The sequence below is a fragment of the Anabrus simplex genome, chromosome 1 (genome assembly GCF_040414725.1).
Source record: "Anabrus simplex isolate iqAnaSimp1 chromosome 1, ASM4041472v1, whole genome shotgun sequence".
In the NCBI taxonomy this organism is placed as follows: Eukaryota; Metazoa; Arthropoda; class Insecta; order Orthoptera; family Tettigoniidae; genus Anabrus; species Anabrus simplex.
In genome coordinates, this window is record NC_090265.1 from 1,703,766,118 (window position 1) to 1,703,787,675 (window position 21,558).

At 40.4% G+C, this 21,558-nt stretch overlaps 1 protein-coding gene across 1 annotated transcript in view; it reads right to left on the minus strand.

Moving 5' to 3' along the window:
• Positions 1–17,173, minus strand: part of LOC136858696 (SET and MYND domain-containing protein 4) — a 73,224-nt gene extending 56,051 nt beyond the window's left edge. The window contains exon 1 of the mRNA XM_067138431.2: positions 16,380–17,173. Within this exon, the coding sequence (XP_066994532.2) occupies positions 16,380–16,946 (567 nt within the window). The 5' untranslated portion in view covers positions 16,947–17,173. The remainder of the gene's footprint in view (positions 1–16,379) is intronic.
• Positions 17,174–21,558: the final 4,385 nt, after the last annotated feature.

A 21,558-nucleotide genomic window follows, 5' to 3' on the forward strand; every position in this document is an offset into this window, starting at 1 on the left:
TTGGTAGGTGTTTAAACCCACCATGTCTTTAAGCATGAAGAGAGGATACCTTTTGTATTTAAAGAAACAAGCTGTTGCTGTCAGCTCGACAATGACTGTAGGAGCCTTGCGAGGCGAGTGGCAGGCGAACTGTGGAGCTCTGGGCACTAGACTGTCTTGTGCCCAAACGACGTGCCTGCGCATTAGAATACAGTATTTGAAGATGGTGAACGTCCATGACAGCTGTGGGCTTGTGTGGGGAGCGGGCGACGGGGAGGGCTTCTGGTTGGATTTAGTTGTTTCGAGATGTTTGAATTATTGTTATTTTAAATGAGGTTACCGTGTTTCTATATCTGATATAAGTTATATCAGACAACCAAGTGGGCAATAATTAGCAAAAGTAACATTTTGTTCCGGCACTTACACGCGTTCTCTTTTGCTCGAGGCGCTACTGATAAGTTAGTTACAATAACACTGGGTGTGACGTGAATTCTCTTCAGTGTTATATTTTGTGTATTTGTATGTTTGTTTATTTCAAAATGAATCAAGACAGTGAGTTAATTGGAAAGCAAATTAAATTTTGAGACCAGAGTTCATGCCAAGAGTTTAGGACCACCGCGACCAGATATGATTATTGTGCAGCAGACGGAAGGAAAAAACAGGAATTTCAATAGAAAATGTAATAGTGGTATGTATGCTAACGCGAAATGGTTATGTGAATGCGAAGAGAGAAATTAATTTTTTTTGCTTTCCTTGCATTCTGTTCGGTGGTAACGATGCGTGGAGCACAACAGGTGTCAAAGATTTAAAGCATTTGAACAAAAACTGAAAAAACACAGTGAATCGAAAAAACATTTACCGGTAAACAACAAAATGGATCTCGCACTTCTAGGTGAGCTGAACATAAGGATGCAACTTGATAGTGGGTACAGGCTTTCACTTCGTAAACAGCACGAACAGGTCGACAAAAATAGATATATTTTATCTCGTCTGATTGACTGTGTGAAATTCTGCGGTGTACTTGAACTTGCGCTCCGCGGCCATGATGAATCAACCGATTCAAACAATCCTGGAATATTTTGCGGTTTTGTTGACTTTGTAGCTAGCTTGGATATCGCAATGAAAGAACATCCAGAATCTGCAACAGTTTTTAAGGGTACGTCGAAGATGATACAGAACGATATACTAGATGCTATGTTCGAAGTATGTCATACTTAATGAAAGAAATTAGTGCTGTTAATGAGCCATCCAAGCAGATGAAACAACCGACAATGCAATGAAAATGTAGGTGGTGCTTATATTTCGCTATCATATAAATGACGAAATACATGAGCAGTTTTGGGGTTTCTTTCTGGCATCCAGTCATACAGCTGAAGGTATAAGCTCTGTGATTTTTAGTGAACTAATTAAGTTGGGTATTGACAAAACCACTGAAAAACTAATTTGTCAAACATTTGATGGGGCTAGTGTAATGAGCGGTGGTGTACAAGCACGCATAAAGGAAGTATATAATGAAGCTAATTTTGTTCATTGTTATGCTCATGTAGGAAATTTGATTATGCAGAAAGCCACGTCCGACATAAAAGAAGTGAAGATATTTTTCAGTGATATTCAGGGAATTTCCTACTTTTTCAGTCGCTTTAGTAAACGCACCGAATTACTAGATAGAGTTGTAATGCACCGTTTGCCGAAATCAGCTCCAACCCGTTGGAACTTTCAGTCCCGCATTGGCAATACATTGTTTGAAAACAGAGACGTACTGACTAAATGCTTCCAAACAATATGCGAAATAGAGACAGATCAAAACACTGTAGGATAAGCTTCTGGATTTATCAGATTACTGAAAGACGCTGACTTCATATATTGGCTGAATTTCTTCCATAGAGTGATGCCTCATGTTGATATACTGTTCTCCCAAATTCAGATGCGTAATATTGACCCTGTCTTGGTATCTAAATTCCTAGCGAACTTTGTTCGTAACATCAGAAGCATCGCTCTGATTTCGAGGAAACTGACGACTATGAAGCTCCAGTTTCTCCTAAGCGGTAGCGAACTTTCCAGCAAAGAAAACGAATTGCTGCTTTGGAAACATGTGATACTATTTTACTACATGTAGAAGAAAGATTTTGTTTCACAGGCCATTTAGCAGCTGCCAACCATTTTTTGTTATCAATTTTTTGGAGAATTTTGTACTCGCTTTCCGGAAAATGATTTTGCATCAACCGTAAACACGTTCCCAAAAGTGAACAAAGCCAGGCTCAGGACCGAATTTGAAGTGTTATATTCCAGGGTAGACGTGCGTGTGGCAAATGGTGATGCGGCGCTTTTGCAACTTTTCCTGCGCAACAATATGCAAGCCACGTTCAATGAATGGTTAAGTTACTGAGCATCATTGTTACAATCCCGATGTCGACAGTGGAAAGTGAAAGGTGTTTCTCTACTCTAAATCGAATAAAGACCTTCTTGAGGAACACGATGAGCCAAGACAGACTAACAGCCCTGGCGATGCTTTCATTGAAAGTAAAATGTTACATTCGATTCCCGACTTCATCCAGCGAGTTTTGCTCAAGCAAAGGATCGAAGAATGGACTTCACCAATAAATAAGAAGGTTAGTGTATTCATTATTACATGACTTGTAGGGGAACTGGTTATAAATGAAATGTGGATCAGCTTATCCCTGGCCATTTAGCTCAGTGAAATAACACTTGACCGGATATGGAGAGGTCACGGGTCCGTGTCCCAGTTCCTTTGACCCCACCTTTCACTGTCTTTTTCCTTGGTGTTAATATCTAACTGGCACCAACTGTAAACAGGATAAGCTGATCTACAAGTCAGTTGTTAGTGTATTTATTCACATGTGCATTAGTGTTATATTTTGCAACCGATACCTTAAGTTTCTACTTGACTGTCCATATTATTTTATACATTGTGCCCCGTCGGATAATTTGGCCATGAGCCGCCACTGATTTCTTTGCAATCATTTAAGAAAAGGCTAGGAAAACAACAGACAGGGAATCTGCCACCTGGGCGACTGCCCTAAATGCAGATCAGTAGTGATTGATTGATTGATTGATTGATTGATTGATTGATTGATTGATTGATTGATTGATTGATTGATTGAAGATGTCAGGACACATAGCAAGGCCTCATCAACATGCCAGAAGAATTTAATAATAATAATAATAATAATAATAATAATAATAATAATAAGCATCAACATCATCTTTATCTTTGGTACAAGAGGAACTATTCCAAAATCCTTCATGATATAGCGACAGAAATATAAACTGTCAAGAAATCTGCAAAATGAGGTACTGTAGTCATCTCAATAATCAAATACTCCATCTCAATTCTTCAATTTCATTTATATGGAATTCATAGCTTCTGACATGGTCAACTGTAACCTAGATTATTTTTAAGATTAGTCTGATTAATTCGTTCAAAAATTAATATCTTTTCTCAAAATTTTTACTCTGTGCTATTCTGGGTCATTTGGCAAATCCGGAATGTCCTGTGTCAGATTAAATAAATAAATAAATAAATAAATAACTGCCATATATGGGAAAATGTGTGTTGTTCTAGTGAAAGATAGTGGGTAAAATCTCCGATCCAGCCAGAAGTTGAACCCAGGGACTTCTGAACTGAAGACTACAATACCATTCAGCCAAGGAGACAGACATTAGGCAAATAGAACAGTAACTATGGACATTATTTTCAAGGCTCCAGGTTGTACATAAGTGAATCTTTGATTTCAGATAAAAAATTTTAAAGTACAATAATAGGAAATAGTTAACAACTAACTTAATAATCCTTTATATCTTGCATAATGAACATCACATAAAAATCACATAATGAAATCACATAAATATGATTGTAAATAAAGGGTACAGATCTCTGCACATGGTTATGAGAGTATTTAGGGGTTGTAGTAAGGAGGTAAAGGAGAGAGAGCATATTTGTCTCTGGTGAGACCTCAACTTGAGTATGGTTCCAGTGTATGGGACCCTTACCAGGATTACTTGATTCAGGAACTGGAAAATATCCAAAGAAAAGCAGCTCGATTTGTTCTGGGCGATTTCCGACAAAAGAGTAGCGTTACAAAAATGTTGCAAAGTTTGGGCTGGGAAGACTTGGGAGAAAGGAGACGAGCTGCTCGACTAAGTGGTATGTTCCGAGCTGTCAGTGGAGAGATGGCGTCGGAGGACATCAGTAGACGAATAAGTCTGGATGGGGTCTTCAAAAGTAGGAAAGATCACAATATGAAGATAAAGTTGGAATTCAAGAGGACAAATTGGGGCAAATATTTGTTTATAGGAAGGGGAGTTAGGGATTGGAATAACTTACCAAGGGAGATGTTCAATAAATTTCCAATTTCTTTGCAATCATTTAAGAAAAGGCTAGGAAAACAACAGACAGGGAATCTGCCACCTGGGCGACTGCCCTAAATGCAGATCAGTAGTGATTGATTGATTGATTGATTGATTGATTGATTGATTGATTGATTGATTGATTGATTGAAGATGTCAGGACACATAGCAAGGCCTCATCAACATGCCAGAAGAATTTAATAATAATAATAATAATAATAATAATAATAATAATAATAATAATAATAATAATAATAATAATAATTCTATTGGCTTTACGTCCCACTAACTACTTTTTTGGTTTTCAGAGACGCTGAGGTGCCTGTATTTTGTCTTTTACATGCCAGCAAATCTTCCGACACAAGGCTGACGTATTTGAGCACCTTCAAATACCACCGGACTGAGCCAGGATCGAACCTACCATGTCGGTTCAGGAGGCCAGTGCCTCAACCATCTGAGGCATTCAGCCTGGCCCAGAAGAATTTCATGTTTGTACTGATAATATAAGTTTCTGATAAAAAGTTACATGCATTTACCAGATTTAGCATTGTCGACATACAGACTACTGTCTCTCCCTAATCACATGCAAGTTTATAAATAGATGACCAAGATTTCATAATACATTATATTATATTTCATCTGAGTTTTCAGAAGACCTGAGAGTGGTGGTGATGATTATTGTTGAGGATGGAAAAAATGGACAGCGTCTGGCACTTTCAAAAATGAAGGCCAGCCAAGAGGGCGTGAAAATGAAGACTTCCTAGGCCTCGCTGCCTAATGCTGTCAGGGTCAAAAAAGAACAAGAGTTGACCAAAGGAGGTTGGATAGGATAGGTGAAAGTGAGGAGCCTAGCACAAGTGGAAGCAAAACCTGGACTCATCTAAGGGCCCCACAGTTGTCAACCCACTCTCCCAAGTTAGGAGAATCTAGGGCCCCTTTTAGTCGTCTCTTATGACAGGCAGGGGAGACCATCCAGAGGGGGAGATGATCTAGAGAAAATTCTGCATGGTACAGCGAGGAGGACAACAAGATGAAAATAAATTTCAAAACAAAAGTAATGCAGTCCAGTCAAACAAAGTCAGGTGATTCAGGAAATATTAGATTAGGAAATCAAGTCTGAAAGGAAGCAGATTAATATTGTTACTTGAGTAGTAAAATAACAAACGATGGCAGAAGTAAGGAGGACATAAAATGCAAACTAGCACAGGCCTGGACGGCCTTTCTTAAGAACAGAAATTTGCTCACTTCAAACATTAATATAGGACTTGAAGAGATATTTTTGAAATGTGGCAGTGTATGGAAGTGAAACATGGAAAATAATTATCTCAGGAAGAAAGACAATAGAAGAGTTTGAAATGTTGTGTTACAGAATAATAATAATAATAATAATAATAATAATAATAATAATAATAATAATAATAATAATAATAATCAAAATCATATGGCCTCAGCTACTGTGTGCGGGCATTTTAATTTGACCCCATCTGGCTGTCTCCTGATCACTTTCAATATTCTGTCTTACTCTAAGCCTACTAGATGGCAGAGTAAACCAAATCTCTCCTGGGCATCTATGGCTGAGTTTTAATTAGTTTTGTTGGGTGAAAAAACAAATTAATCACCGCAAATTTTTTAGATACCGACAACGTACATCATGGAGTGTCAAATGGACTTTTTTCTGGCCTTCAAAAATCTAATTGCCTCTGCCAGGTTTGAATCCGCTATCTTGGGATCCAGAGGCCAACACTCTACCACTAATCCACAGGTGTTACAGAAGAATGCTGACGGTGAAATGGATAGATCAAATCACGAATGAAGAGATACTGAATTGAATTGGTTATGGGAAATCAATTTGGCTAAATTTGACCAGAAGGAGAGATAAGATGAAAGAAGACATCCTAAGACAGCCAGGATGTGTTAAGTTGGTTTTTGAGGGAATTATAGATGGTAAGAATGGTAGGGGTAGACTAAGGTATAATGAATATGACAAGCAGATTAGAGCAGATGCAGGATGAAGTAGTTATGTAGAAATAAAAGGGTTAGTCATAGAAAGAAAGAGATCCACCTTATCAATACTAAATTTATTAATGTTTTTAAAACAGGACCGGTTTCGACTCTTCACAAGTCATCCTCAGCTGTCATATACATACACATTAGAATACATGTTTTAACAGTTGTATCTTACAAATAAATATGTCATATTTAATAGACATTAGATAGTATGTCTAGAAGTGAAATTCTGCTTCTTACGTCTAAGTTTAGAGGATCAAAAATATATTAAAAAGATATCTATCTTTAACACATTAAAAGAATTACAACACATGATAAAATTTGTTGTTTACACCTGACTTTGAATATAGCATTAACGTTCAAGTTTTACCAGTAAAAGTTCTTTAAAAAGACTTTCATATTGCGTTGTTTTTAGTCGACTAAATATGCTTAAATGTAGCTGCATGTGCTTATACAGTATATTTTTACACATTTTTTTTTTTTTGCTAGTTGCTTTACGTCGCTCCGACACAGATAGGTCTTATGGCGACGATGGGACAGGGAAGGGCTAGGAGTGGGAAGGAAGCGGCCGTGGCCTTAATTAAGGTACAGCCCCAGCATTTGCCTGGTGTGAAAATGGGAAACCACGGAAAACCATTTTCAGGGCTGCCGACAGTGGGGTTCGAACCTACTATCTCCCGAATACTGGATACTGGCCGCAAAGCGACTACAGCTATCGAGCTCGGTTTTTTTTACACATTGAAGTGTGCTATTGTCTTATTTGCATGTAATGTATTTTAAATAGCATATAATTGAAGGAGTCATTCAACAGAGGTTTCAATTACCTAGCTTACTGTTATTTCAAAACACATTTCACTTTGTTATCGTAATTTCAAATTCAGATTCACATTATTCACTTTGACAAAGTTTAAGCCTAATAAAAAAATATACTGTATAAGCACATGCAGCTACATTTAAGCATATTTAGTCGACTAAAAACAACGCAATATGAAAGTCTCTTTAAAGAACTTTTACTGGTAAAACTTGAACGTTAATGCTATATTCAAGGTCAGGTGTAAACAACAAATTTTATCATGTGTTGTAATTCTTTTAATGTGTTAAAGATAGATATCTTTTTAATATATTTTTGATCCTCTAAACTTAGACGTAAGAAGCAGAATTTCACTTCTAGACATACTACCTAATGTCTATCAAATATGACACATTTATTTGTAAGATACAACTGTTAAAACATGTGAAGAGTCGAAACCGGTTCTGTTTTAAAAACATTAATAAATTTAGTATTGATAAGGTGGATCTCTTTCTTTCTATGACATACTATAGATATCAATACAGAACATCATGAAATTTATTAATCAAGATAAAAGGGTTAGCACAGGATAGAGTGGCATGAATAGCTGCATCACACAATGATGACCCCAACAATGACGAGGAAAACATTATACTGTAGTTCCCATTATAAAAGGTACAGCCGTGTTAAAACTCATTTTTTTTAAATATCCAGTATTCATATACTGTGCATGTTAGCAAAATAGGTTTGTGGAGTGTGAAATTCTGTTTGTGTTGTTAAAATCTCATTTTCAATATAAATTGTTTTATGTAACTTTAAAAACACAACTATCAGTCTATCTGCAACTGCTTTGAGACACACGGCTATTTTCCAGCATTAATTATAACATTACCGACTGAATGGCAAAATGATTATTACAATTAAATTTAGAATGCATTGATTGATGATCCCACCAAGTTTCAGTGAAATCTGTCAGGTTTAACCCAACAGTTCCCTTCTGTTTTTATGGTTGGATGCCCATCCTGATGCCAACCTCAGTCAAGGAGCTAATGAAGAGGAAATGAATGATGGTGAACGAAACTGGGTAAGGAGGTGGAAGGAATCGGCTGTGACTTATGAATGGGAATTGTCCCAGTACAGTAAAACCTGCCTTAACGGACACCTCTCACCGGCGGACACCCCTCATTGGTGGACGATTTTCTAGGTCCGTAATTAAAGACCATGTTGTGTATAATTTACCCCTCTTATACGGACACCCTTTATTACGGACATGAACACACCATACCCACGAGCCACTCAAATTAAACCTATCCTAACGGACACATTCTTTTTCAAAAAAAAAACTGTATTTGTGTCCTGTACAGTATATATTCGCTTATTTTTGTACAGGTGGTACTTCCAAGAATCGCAGATATTGTAACTTTTGGTCCAGGCTGTGCACATTCTTAGAAGGCAACACTAAGCTACGCTATCGCTTCCGAAAGTTGTGTGATCTGACATGCTCGAAAGTGCTGGAATTCGTACCTTCACTGTCAGGTTACTTTCCATTGACCCGTAGGCTTTTGATGTGTTCAGTTTTATGTTAGTAAGTTGGTGCAAACATGGCTCCGAGGAAGTTTTTAACTCTAAAAGAAAAGGTAGGCATAATAGACTATCATAAACGTGAGAAGTGTGGTGTGTGTAAACTGTCCAACTGTGAAATTGTGAAAAAGCAAGAGGAACTAGTGAAAGAATGGCATTTAAATGGCAACGAACAGCGCATTAAACTGTTTCAAAGTGGTAGTGGAGCTCTCATTGACAAGGCAACACCAGAGTGGTTAGCTAAAATAAGAAGTCAGAATGTCCGTGTCAGGACCAATGATACAAGCAAAAGCATTAGAATTTGCGGGGTGAATTAGGTATTGGAGATTTCAAAGCCTCGAATGGCTGGCAAGAAAGATTCAGAAAGTGACATGGTATCAACTTCAGAGTGATTTGCGGAGAATCATCCAATGTTAATATGGTATTGTTGAAAACTGGCAAGAAAAAATACCTTCAATCATAGACGGGTATGCTCCGGAAAATATTTTGAATGCCGATGAAAATGGATTATTTTTCCGTGCTTTACCCGACAAAACTTTGTATTTCAAAGGAAATCGTTGTACTGGTGGAAGAGTTGAAAAAGAACGTCTTACGGTCTTGTTATGTGCAAGTATGAGTGGAGAACGGGAGAAGACCCTTGTGATAGGAAAAGCTGCAAAACCAAGGTGTTTTGAGAATATGGACGTTACGAAGTTTGGCATTGAATGGAAAGTGAATAGGAAAGCATGGCTTACCAGAGAAATAATTACAGAGTGGCTTGGACAATTGGACAGAAAAATGATACGCCAGGAGAAAAAAGTGTTATTATTCCTCGATAATGCAGCTTCGCATCCGGATACAATTAAGGTGCAAAATGTGAAGATCGTCTTTTTCCCATCAAATGTAACATAGTTTCTCAGCCGCTTGACCTAGGAGTGATCCAGAATTTCAAGGTTATGTACAGACAGTTATTGATGAAGCACGTAGTATCAGAACTTAACGGGAATGAAGTAACCCTTCAAACACTGACAAAGGGACTGAATGTTCTCCAAGCAATTTTGTGGATAACCAATGCATGGAAAAACGTTACAGCCTCAACAATTAGTAACTGCTTTCTGAAAGCTGGGTTTCCCGCTAGTGGTGGGCATCCCAAAATAGAATCGGATACCCTTCCTGACAGCATGGAAACATCACAACAGTTGATTAATGTAGCAGGTTACAGCGTACAAGTGAACACCTATATCGAAATTGATTCAGATATTCCAACAGAGCGTGAGAGATATGAAAACGATTCTTCAGTCAATCCAAGGGAAGATGGACAAAAATGAAGATTCTGACAAAAGCGAGAGTGAAGGTGATGTTAATGATGACTGAAGAAAATATGGAAATTAATGTGCTGCTAATAACCTCGTACAGTGAGGCTCTCAGCTTTGTTAAGCGACTAAAAGAATTCTATTATAAACAAAACGATGAAAGTGGTGTAAATTTGATACAGGATTTAATTGCACATAGTGAAAATATCATTGCTAAACTGAAATGGACAAAACAAATGAACATTAAGGATTTTTTCACATGCTAATGTTTTACTGTACTGTGCTAGAGATTGCTACATCTAAATATTGATTTAAAGTTTCAAAAACTCGTCTGTTCTTCTTAATTTTAATATGGTGAACGGTAATAGTGTACAGTGTGCTCAATAGAGGTTTCCATAGAAGTGTTTTTGTCTCTAATACTGTACATCGCAGCTGCAGCAGCCCATCTACAACTTTCTCATGTGAGTATAGTGCGCTATATTGTACAATAATGTATACAGTATACAATTAAAGGTACATTTGCGACAATTGTTAACACATACTATACATGGGTTATTGTGTTCCAACTTTTGTTTAATGGTACCAGTTTCATAACCTCTCTCGGGCGGTCACCCCTTCATAACAGACATTTTTGCGGTCCCGAAGGTGTCCGTTATAGAGAGGTTTTACTGTATTTGACTGGTAGTAAAAATAGGAACCCCCAGAAAACCACTCACAGGATAATAGCCAATGGTGGGGTTCGAACCCACTCGTCTCCCGAATGCAGAGCTTGGCCCCACAGCCATCACGCATTAACATGTAAAGCCACTCCACTTGATAAACAGTTTCCTTCTGAGCGATTTGTTTAACTTAAGGTTCCACCATCAGAAGAGGAAAAGGAAGCTGATCCTTCAAAGAATGAGAATATCAGAAAAAGAAAGACAAGACTCATGAGAAACATGAAAAAGCAAGATTATCTGCGCATTCAGAAATTAAAAATCATCAAGGCTGGAAGTAGACAAGGATGGATAGGAAAGATGAAAATGAGGAGTCTGGCATAAGTAAGTGGAAGCAGGAGGCTATTCGTACAAGGCTATACCTAATTAGGTTATAAAGATAAATTAAGGGGCCTACCTCCCTAGCAGGGGAACAAAATGATCTCTTAATGATCATAAAATGATCATAAAACCATACAGGTAACAAAAGCAATAGTTTTAGCAATGGTTGGCACACTCCTGAACCAGTTCCACTGAGCAGTTCTTTTTGATGACTGAATGGCCTGTGGCTTAGTATGAAATTATATATTACAACAACATGATGCATTATGTGTTTTTCAGGTTGGGAATGTTTGAAGTTGATGGTAGTCTCCACAAGCAGAGCAAACGACCAAAGATTCAAGAAACTGAATTCAGATCTTTCATTCCCTCACGTCATGTCCTGTGCCAAACCAGAATCAGTGTTCTCACCTGCCTGCTGTTCTACTGTCAACTTTGTTGGCTCGCACTGCACAACTGGCTTAACCCCTTCGAACTCCCATTTTTTTCATGCCCTTCTTGTGCGAGTGTTTGGGGGCTACACATACGGACACTGTGCCCACATATATTTAACCACCTTTCACACACTGAACCTACCATAAATGAATAGTGGATGTATATTTAGCCATCCAATACTGGGATAGCTGTGATAATATGCAGTCAAAACACTAATCAGCTGAAAAGTATGCCCATACAAACTATAATAACACAATATGTTTGCAGAACGGAGAGAAATAAGTAGTTCAGCATAAGGGCAAAAAAGTCAGCAGTTGAATAGTTAGCCACTATAACCATTAACCTATAAGGGCAGAAACTGCACTCACCCACTTGCGAGTTAGCTTTCACCAAAGAAAAAAATAGGAACAAGAATCGCCAATCAGTTTGTAACAATTTGAGCAAAAGTACCAGTTCACAAAGTACCGTCTTAATGTAGTTGAGAATGGAGTATGAACCAAATGCTACGTTCTGGATTTCTTGTGCCTGCCTCAGATAGCACCCTAACAGCAGTGTACGGTAACGAGGAAATTCTTGAGTTAGCGCATCTTTTATTCATGGTAATATAAATGAGAATTTATTTTGCTATCTGAACGGCATATGGTTAAAAAAGAGCAAATGTCTTCAAAGGGATTAGATGAGCTATTAACATCTCTACACAAATTTCCTGACCACTTCCGTGAGCAGAAGAAAGTGTTTTACAGAGTTGTGTGCATTGCAGTAACAACAGTATTTTGTCAATGAGGATTCTGCTTCATTAAGTGAATAAAAAGGAACAGGGAATTTTTAATTTCTTAAATAAGCGTTATTCAATCTACAACTTTATAATGGAACTAGAAATATCAATTGGCCTAATAAATAATGGAGCAATGCAATACATTATGGTTCAGGCCGAACGTTAACAAATTCCTCCCACTGTGTTCTGGTGAGTAAGAAATACCAACAATTTTCAAGGGCTATCTGTCTGTTAGGTTATCAGCCCAGAGGCTGGTTGGATCCTCAAATAGCACCACTAAGGGTTATGCGGTTTTAAGGAAACTGCAAAAAAACAATGGTAGCACCAAAATGAGGCGTACTAGGCAAGATGAGGAGTGAGGTAGTTTGCCATTGCTTTCCCCACTGCACCAGAAAGTACTAGTGCAGCACAACTGACCCTATGAGCAACACCATTCATAACACTGAAACGCACTGGCCGTGCTCCGAATGTCATTACTCAGCACCACCCATACCCCAGCAGCTTCCATACTGTCACAGCCGTGGATGAGACTGGGACTTCAGTAGAAGCTACACTTTACTCTGGCCTGTGCCGAGAGATGAATGCAAAAGTACTGCATCCATCAAGAAATGACAGCAGGCAGTCAAGGGCTGTATATGGAGTTAAAGGTAAGTTTCATGTTAAAATCACTGACTTTAATGCATGTTAAGTCAGGGAGACACGGAATCCTCCTCTTTAACCCGGCAATATTCGCTAGGTCTTTACATGTGCAGTTCCTAGCTAGTGAACGCAGCGCTCACCTTTATGTGTAATGGCCATAATATGTCCATATAAAGATGAAGGTATTTTTAATACGCCACTTTGAGGTAGTTATTCATTTAGGAACACAAGCAAGTGGAATGGCCGTGCATGTTAATGTGCTACAGCTAAGGAGCCAAGCTCTGCAATCGGGAGAAGCATGAGTTCGAACCCTACCGTTGGCTGTCCTGAGAATGGTTTTCTATGGTTTCCCGTTGACACTTCCAGGCAAATGCCACGGCTGATTCCTTCCACCTCATTACCCAAATTCATCCACCATCATTTATTTCATCTTCAATACCTCCTCAACTGAGGCTGGCATCAGGAATGATATGCGATCCTAAAACATGCAATATAAATTCATCTCACCTCTCATCTCCGACCCCGTATCAACAAACAGGACCAAGAGGTAGACAAACTATTTAGGAACACGAATGCTTAAATTTCAGGAAATTTGAGATAGGAGCATTATGCTCAGTATAAACTAAAGAATGTGAACATATAATCCAGCATAACAGGAAACAAACATTTTACACAGTCAGTCATCACTTCTGTTCCTTGCAGCACATTTCCTTATTTAACGTCAAAAACTTCATAATTGGTCTGTATTGAAAAAAGATTTACATTCAAAGATAAAGGGTAGGATTCTCCACCTGTTCAATACTACAGTAGAGTCTCGCTCAACCGACCTTCGCTTATCCGACACTGGTAGGCTTAATTTGAACTTTAGGTGGATGCAATTCTGGGACACGGAGTGTGGAGGGTGCGACTGTGGGACAAGCACTAGCAGTCATGCGGTAGGATTTTGCAATGTAGTATTGGTTGGGTGCGTATATGATATAGTTTTCATATCCTCTGTGAGTATGGCGAGTAAACGTAAGAAAGTGATTGTTTCTGTGGAAGACAAGTAGAGTGGGTTAAAGAGACTGGACAAAGGGGAAACTCTCCAAAAAATGGCTTCAGATTATGGTGTTGGACGTGTTACAGTGGGAGACTGGAAACATACGAGGGAATAAATTGAAAAGTGGTGCTCTACAAGAGCAACAAGTGATGCACTGAAAATTAGAAAAAAAAATGAAAAATGTGAGTACGAAAAAGTAAGTGAAACACTATTTCTTTGGTTCACTAAAAACCAGGAAAAAGGCTTGTCAATATCTGGCCCCATTCTGCAAGAAATGGCGGTGTATATCCAGAAGGAGTTTAATAAAGGGATCCTGATTTTACTGCTATTGCTGGGTGGCTTGATCGGTGGGAAAAACGGTACGGCATTGGGCAGCTTAATATCTGTGGAGAAGAACTGTCAGCTAAATCCGATGCGGTTGTGAAATTTAAAAGACAATTTCAAGAAATAATTCTTGCTGAAGGATTAACCGGTGATCAGATTTTTAATTGTGATGAGACTGGGCTGAATTTCAAGATGCTGACATCAAAACTCTTGCAGCCCAAGCCAAGACGTCTGCACCTGGCTACAGGCGTAGTAAGAAAAGAGTACTGCATCTACTGTACAATTGAATTAATAAGACAATAAATAGAGTCGCGTAAAACATAGTACGTAATACAGTATAGTCTTCCTGTTTGTTTTAGTTCATTTTCAAAGTTATTCCGTATTATCCGACATTTTCGGTGATCCGACATACTCCAGGTCCCGTTTAGATCGGATAATCGAGACTCTACTGTACTTAAAATGTGATATAATTAAAATGTCACATTTTTTATTGTCAATTTTTAGGTACCAGTTTCGGTATTTTTTATGCCATCATCAGCCTAGGGTTAAGCAAACAAGGACATTGAGTAAATTACATATGTATGTACACAGATAAACCTTCTCAAATAACTAGCAATTAATAATTGCGTCACAACATAAAACATTTGACTACAAAAATATCTCCTATATATATCATAAAGTTCTAGAAAGGAGGTAAAAGTATTCTATATACAGCTCTGTGCATTTCTATCACCTGGTAATGTTAAATGCTGTAATTGTGTATAGAATTACAGTAGCTAACAAGTTTGTGTAAAATCTTCTTTCTTGACTATCTAAACAGCTGATTAAAATTAGACAATTGACCTTGGAGCAATATATAAAACATTTTTGAACGTTCTATCATGAGAGATTTGAGCATATATAGATTATTAGCTAATTTTTCAGAGTATTTTTACTATATAGTACAAAAGAGAAGACCGTTTTATTGTCCGATGTAGTATGTAAAACATAGTTCCTCATGGATTATAATCAGAGCCATCATAAATTGGTCGGATTATTAGAATCCTAGAATACTGTTTCCGTGTTCGAACATTTGTAGTGGGAGCATGGAAACCCGGCTTGGTAATTCCATCCTTTAAAACGAATGAGGTACAGCCTTCAATCAACGAAAGCCTCAGAACTAGCAGACACTCCGTTTCAGAGATAGGATCAATTTCATAAACCTCATCTGCTTCATTACCATCACTTTTGGTGTTCAAGTCCACTTCCTCCAACGTTTCATCCAACCACGAAATTATCTGATCAGTTGATGCCATTATAACTTGTGTAAATTCACGAACAGTAACAATATAAAAATTTCACATTAAACATGCACATAAGGCAAACCTTGACGTATTACAATGCGCAAAATTGAGTACCACAGTTACTCGCTACTGAGCACACCGCTAACCAAACATGCACTGTCGTGCCTAATAATGGACTGAGAGTCTCCGTTTTCAAAGATGATGGAAATAACCGACACCTCTCCTTCCTACAAGGGTGCCCATAGGAAAGTTTGTAGGGGAGGGGGGTCCCTTAGATCTGGGGGTATGTGGTATTTTTAATATTTTGGAAGATGAATAGCGACTTGTATTCCACAATAGAATACCACCCACGGTATCCCCTACCACCTCTACGTAATACCGACTTTAAAATCATTTTCTTGAAAGAAAAACACCTGACCAACAACAAACAATATACTACAGAGACCATGCGAGTAATCACGGGTTAAAGAAAAGTTAAAAACTAAGTAGGTACTAATAGTACTACAATATTCAGCACAGATACGCTCAATAAAACAACACAATATAATACGGGTTGTAATATATTTCCACCTCAACCAAAGTCATATTATACCTTTTCCTGCTAACTTACATATTCAACATGAATTTTGTAAGCTGTAATTTTTTTTAAGAAAGAGGAACTTTAATGAGTCACCGAGCCATTCAATAGACCCATATATTTTCAATGAGTGAACTGCTAAGCGGAGCTCAATCAGGTGAACACTTTTGCCCATCTCTACAGCAATTAGTTTGTTAAACAGATGAACATAATGTTATAAACTATGTTAGGTATTATAAATATCACAAAGGAGTACCAAATAACAGACTTGGGCTGCTTCTAATTTGCCTTGGTGTTCCAAACATCTTCCTTTCCTCTCCAACAATTTATACCTTAAATTACTAGGATAGTGGTATTTGAAAGCTTGCTCTATGTCTGCCAAACAAGCATCATATTGACCTTTAGAAAAGAAAACCGCGGATCTATTGGCGAATCCTAGAGACAATGCGTTTGTGTCTATTCTATTTATATCATTTCCTGGACTAATAACATTGGATTCAATTTGCGAAGATTCACACGGATATGGTGCAAAGGCAATGCATTCTGTATAAAATTGTAATGCTTGGTTATCATTCTTTTTCTGGAATGCATTATTTCCTAGGTTTCTTAGGGTTACAGATTTCTCCATATCCTTACTGCGTTCATCGTAAAATCGATGAGAAGGCAATAACTTAAACTCTTCGAGTATCGCCGAAGCCAATCCAACCCTATGTGCATCAGTCCTCAAATCAGAAAAGCACTTGGATAGTTTCTCTACTCTCCCGCCTTGTTTTAGTTCTTTGCACAAGCTATCAAAGAGCGCGTTGAAAGACGGTGAATACATCTCGAACTTAAAAAACACTGAACTACACTTTAAACAGTGAGGTTATGTACGTCTCAGATCCAGTGATTCATAGCGCACACACACACACTGTCATAATGAATATAAGACAACCATTTGCTGTCAAAATAAACGAGCAAGGTCTTTTGTTTCCTATGATGGATCACTACGACTACCAATAAATTGATGTTTACGTCTCTCTTTCCCGAAGTTGCGCCCTACAGCACACACTTTAGTGCTCACCAAAGAGGATATAATACCGCACTCTGCAGCCCTAGACGACAGCTTGTCCAGAGAGAATTGTTCTGACATTCGAGCACTGCGATCGCTGTCGCCTGTTATTTACCAACGCATTTCCACGTGTTTATATCTGTTTATTTACATCCTTCATTCCATGCAAAGGCCTACATGTATTGTTTGCCCAACCCTTGTCCCGTTTCCCTACGGGGTCGGGTTGTGAGGTGAGGAATCTGTCGTGGGGGCTTTTTATGACTGGATGCCCTTCCTGAGGAGGGAAAGGGTAAAAAACCTGGTGCCGGCACATAGCCTACTCTTGTCAAATAGCACCAAGGGATCTGCTCAAGGCTTAACGTCTCCATCCGACGGACGAATCACCATCAACAGCGTCATATGACCTCACTCCATATGAGCACTGCGGAGAGGTTTGGAATTTAATCCAGCCCAACATTCTGATGGTGAAAATTTTTTCAACCAACGGGACTCGAACCGGCTAACCTCGGTATCAGACCGTTTAGACTTCAGCGCTTTAACAATCATGGCCACCAGGCTGGCAAAGGCCTACATGTATTATAGCATGTAATCTCAATAGTTTCAATGCATGCATATATTGCAGGAATGTTATTATTTCGTTATAATGCCTTGTTGAGTACCGGTACCTGCTTTTTGCGTTGTGACAGATGGATATTTTTCACCTAATATGACGTGCCCTCCTATAATTGTATTTTATGACAATATTATTTCAGTACGGGTAATAATATCTAAGAATGCATTGATCGAATGTGTAAATTTCGTAGCTTAGGAAAGCGGAAAAGTCCGCCTCTGTGGTGTAGTGGTTAGCGTGATTAGCTGCCACCCCCGGAGGTCCGGGTTCGATTCCCGGCTCTGCCACGAAAATTTGAAAAGTGGTACGAGGGCTGGAACGGGGTCCACTCAGCCTCGGGAGGTCAACTGAGTAGAGGTGGGTTCGATTCCCACCTCAGCCATCCTGGAAGTGGTTTTCCGTGGTTTCCCACTTCTCCTCCAGGCGAATGCCGGGATGGTACCTAACTTAAGGCCACGGCCGCTTCCTTCCCTCTTCCTTGTCTATCCCTTCCAATCTTCCCATCCCTCCACAAGGCCCCTGTTCAGCATAGCAGGTGAGGCCGCCTGGGCGAAGTACTGGTCATACTCCCCAGTTGTATCCCCCGACCAAGAGTCTGAAGCTCCAGGACACTGCCCTTGAGGCGGTAGAGGTGGGATCCCTCGCTGTGTCCGAGGGAAAAGCCGAACCTGGAGGGTAAACAGATGATGATGATGATGATGAGGAAAGCGGAAAAAAAGAGTCTCATTACGAAAACTGAAGTAGAAGTGTCGTTTGGAGATTCAACGACAAATCAGCTGATGGATATCTACAGTAGCTACGAGGTTTGCAATTATTTACGCAGTAGTTCTCGTCATGGCCTTATCTGTAGCGCCTACGCAACACCAACAACAATCTGATTATATTACACGACCAAGGCGAGTGTTTTATTTTGTTGTTGTTTTTTTTTTTTTTTTTTTTGAGGCGGGGATCCCGAAGCTCGCTCCCCCCGTGTGGCAATCGTCACTAAGCTACATTGCCTCCGACATGCTATTAATTTCTAAGGACAAAACAGATACCAAGAAGGAGTGAGAAATGGTACTACAGGAGTACCTGCCTGTCCCCATGTCAGACACGCTACCAGGCAAGGATTGTGTTGGAACGGTGGTGATGAAGGGTTGTATTAAGGGTCAAGGGAAACCACATAACTTAGGCGGAAAAAGAAAGAGACTACATGAAAAACCTACAAAGTTTGATAGCACATGTAAGGATGTGGTTTCTGAATAGGTCCAGATGATATAGTTGAGAAAAGGTATCATGCGCAAGTCATGAGCCGATTATTCAGGGGGTCAGTCTTTCTGGACACTGCCGTGGTAAGCGCGGGCCTTGTCGCTTGCGGAGCCATGCGCCAATAGCCACTAGTGCCCGTTGCACCGCTCGGCTTCCTTGGCGTCCCTCGTCCCCAGTCTGCGATCCCGGAGAATGAGGCCAAGCCCGCCGAGGCGGGCTCCTCCTGGATGGGGTGGACATGGCGCCGGGCCTCCTTCCTCTCTGCCCGCGCCATGGCCCGGTAAGCAGGCCAACTGCGATGAGTGGCCGGGTTGCCCCGCGCAGTTGGAGCACACCGGCACCCCCTTAAGTGCTGCGCGGGCCGTGTAGTAGTGATCATCCCCACCATGCTTGCACCTCACTGGGAGACCACACCTATCCAAACAGCCGAAACACTGCAAGAGCTGCCGAAGGGGACGTACAGATCTCAGCGACTGCCGCTTGTCTTCTCCTGCTTGGCTCCTCGGTCGACTGTTGTCCAGGGTGGCCTTCTCCTGGTGGGCCGGCATCATCTTTTTCCTCCTGGTCCAGGAGCGGCGTCTGCTTTCTGGCGGTGGGGTTCTCTTCTCGGCGGTGGAAGAGGCCTCGTACTGGTGGGCACTTCTCCCGACCTGGTGACCATGGTTAAGCGGGTGGCCCCGCTGCAAATCCGGCTTCTCCCTCCTCCTGGTTGGCGCCGGCGGCGTCGGTCGTAGCTGACACCTGAATGCGTTCCCTGTCCTGTGGGGCGCACATCGATGTCTGCATCATGCTAGCAGGCCGAGCCTGGATAGCAGTCTCTGAACGCCCAGGAGCGTCCGTCTCAGTGCCGCCTTCCGCCATCCGGATCACGTTCCTGGTCTGCGCCTGTGTGGTGGGCATTTTTTGAGTGGCTGGGCAGGTGGTGGAGATATGGTTGGCGGCCTTATCGGTTTGTGTGTACTTCGTGTGAAGTACAACAGTTCGACTTGGGTCGCGCCGTCGTCCTCCTCGGTCCTCGACTCTGGGGGAGCCAAGAAGTGTGGGTCCGTGCCCACCTGCATGTGCTTCTACCTCCGGACAGTCTGCGAGGTCTTCGTCCGCAGCGTCCGAGCAGCTGCCTCCTGTCTGAGGACGTTCTCTAGCCTGGCCCTCCGACCAAGCAATGGGATGGCCAGCCATGTCTTGGACAGCTGCCTCTCGTAGTAGTCGACCCACTCCTGACTCGGCGGGTGGATAATAAGCCTCCAATAAAAGACCGAGTCCACGTCCTCAGCCTCACCACCAATCGCACGGAGTGCCGTGAAGATGAGGTGCGTTTCCCGTTTCCTGTGCATGCCCTTATAAACCAATAGGACCGGCAGGGCTGGGTCGGCATGGCCCTGCCTCGTTGCGCGTGCCTTCACCCATTCCATTGCAAAATCCAACTCTCTTGTTGGTCCGCTCTGTTGTCCGCCATCCTGTTATACTGAAATTCAAGTCAAGACCTTAGGAAAAGTATCCTTCCGCATGTGAGCACGTCCCCTGTTCCCCCTTCCCGTCTCCTCGCCGTTCTCCATCTCCGCCACAACCAGCATATCATTAACGCCGTGCGTCCATCTGACAAGTACAGTACTTCATTCTGAAATAGTGAAGCATCAAACGAAATCACTTCCTTTCACATAGCTGTACATTGATTACGTACCATACCTATTTATTCCTTTATTGACCATGTAAAACCTACAGATTACTGACGAATTCAGAGGCAAGAGAAGCAAGTTTTATTTTTATTTCATAATGCGATTTGTGTGAGGCACATTGAGACTTACAACATACGTATACGATTCCGCTCTCGTGCTACGACTGTCAGTGGCAGTTTCTTACAGTTAAAAAAGCTGAAAAACCCACCCGTGAGTGGGATTGCAAAATACAATGCTTCCAGGAATGTTGTAAATATTGTAGTCTCGTCATTCGGAAGGTAAAATGGAACTCATGATCCTCTCATGACAACATTTCTGCAGGTAGAGGCCGGTTACGGATATAAAGTAAAGTACACATTATTATTATTATTATTATTATTATTATTATTATTATTATTATTATTATTATTATTATTATTATTATTATTATTATTATTATCGAATACGCCAAGGATCCTATTCCCATACCGTGTTAAGGCCCTTCCTGTTTTATTTACGGCGAGTGCTGAGCTGACACATCGATCTTTCGCTGGAGACTTGGATTTTCCATTCCAAGCGAGCATCGTAAACACTGTACACAGAAACGCCGATCAGCTGCGCGGTCTTTTTCACATCTTCCACAGTCCACAGTGGATTCTAATCTCGTAGGCTACTGTAAACGTTTAAAACAATTTGGTTTAGATTTTCTACTTTATTCTTCTCCACTTTTGTTAGCTTTAAAGTATTTCACAGGGGACTCAAGCGTTACAGCAACACACACGTCTTGCTCACGGCTGGCAGCCATTATGAATATGGGACATGCTGTTGCAGCCAGTATTCTTCTTTCTTCTTCTTTTCCTGCCGCTTTTTC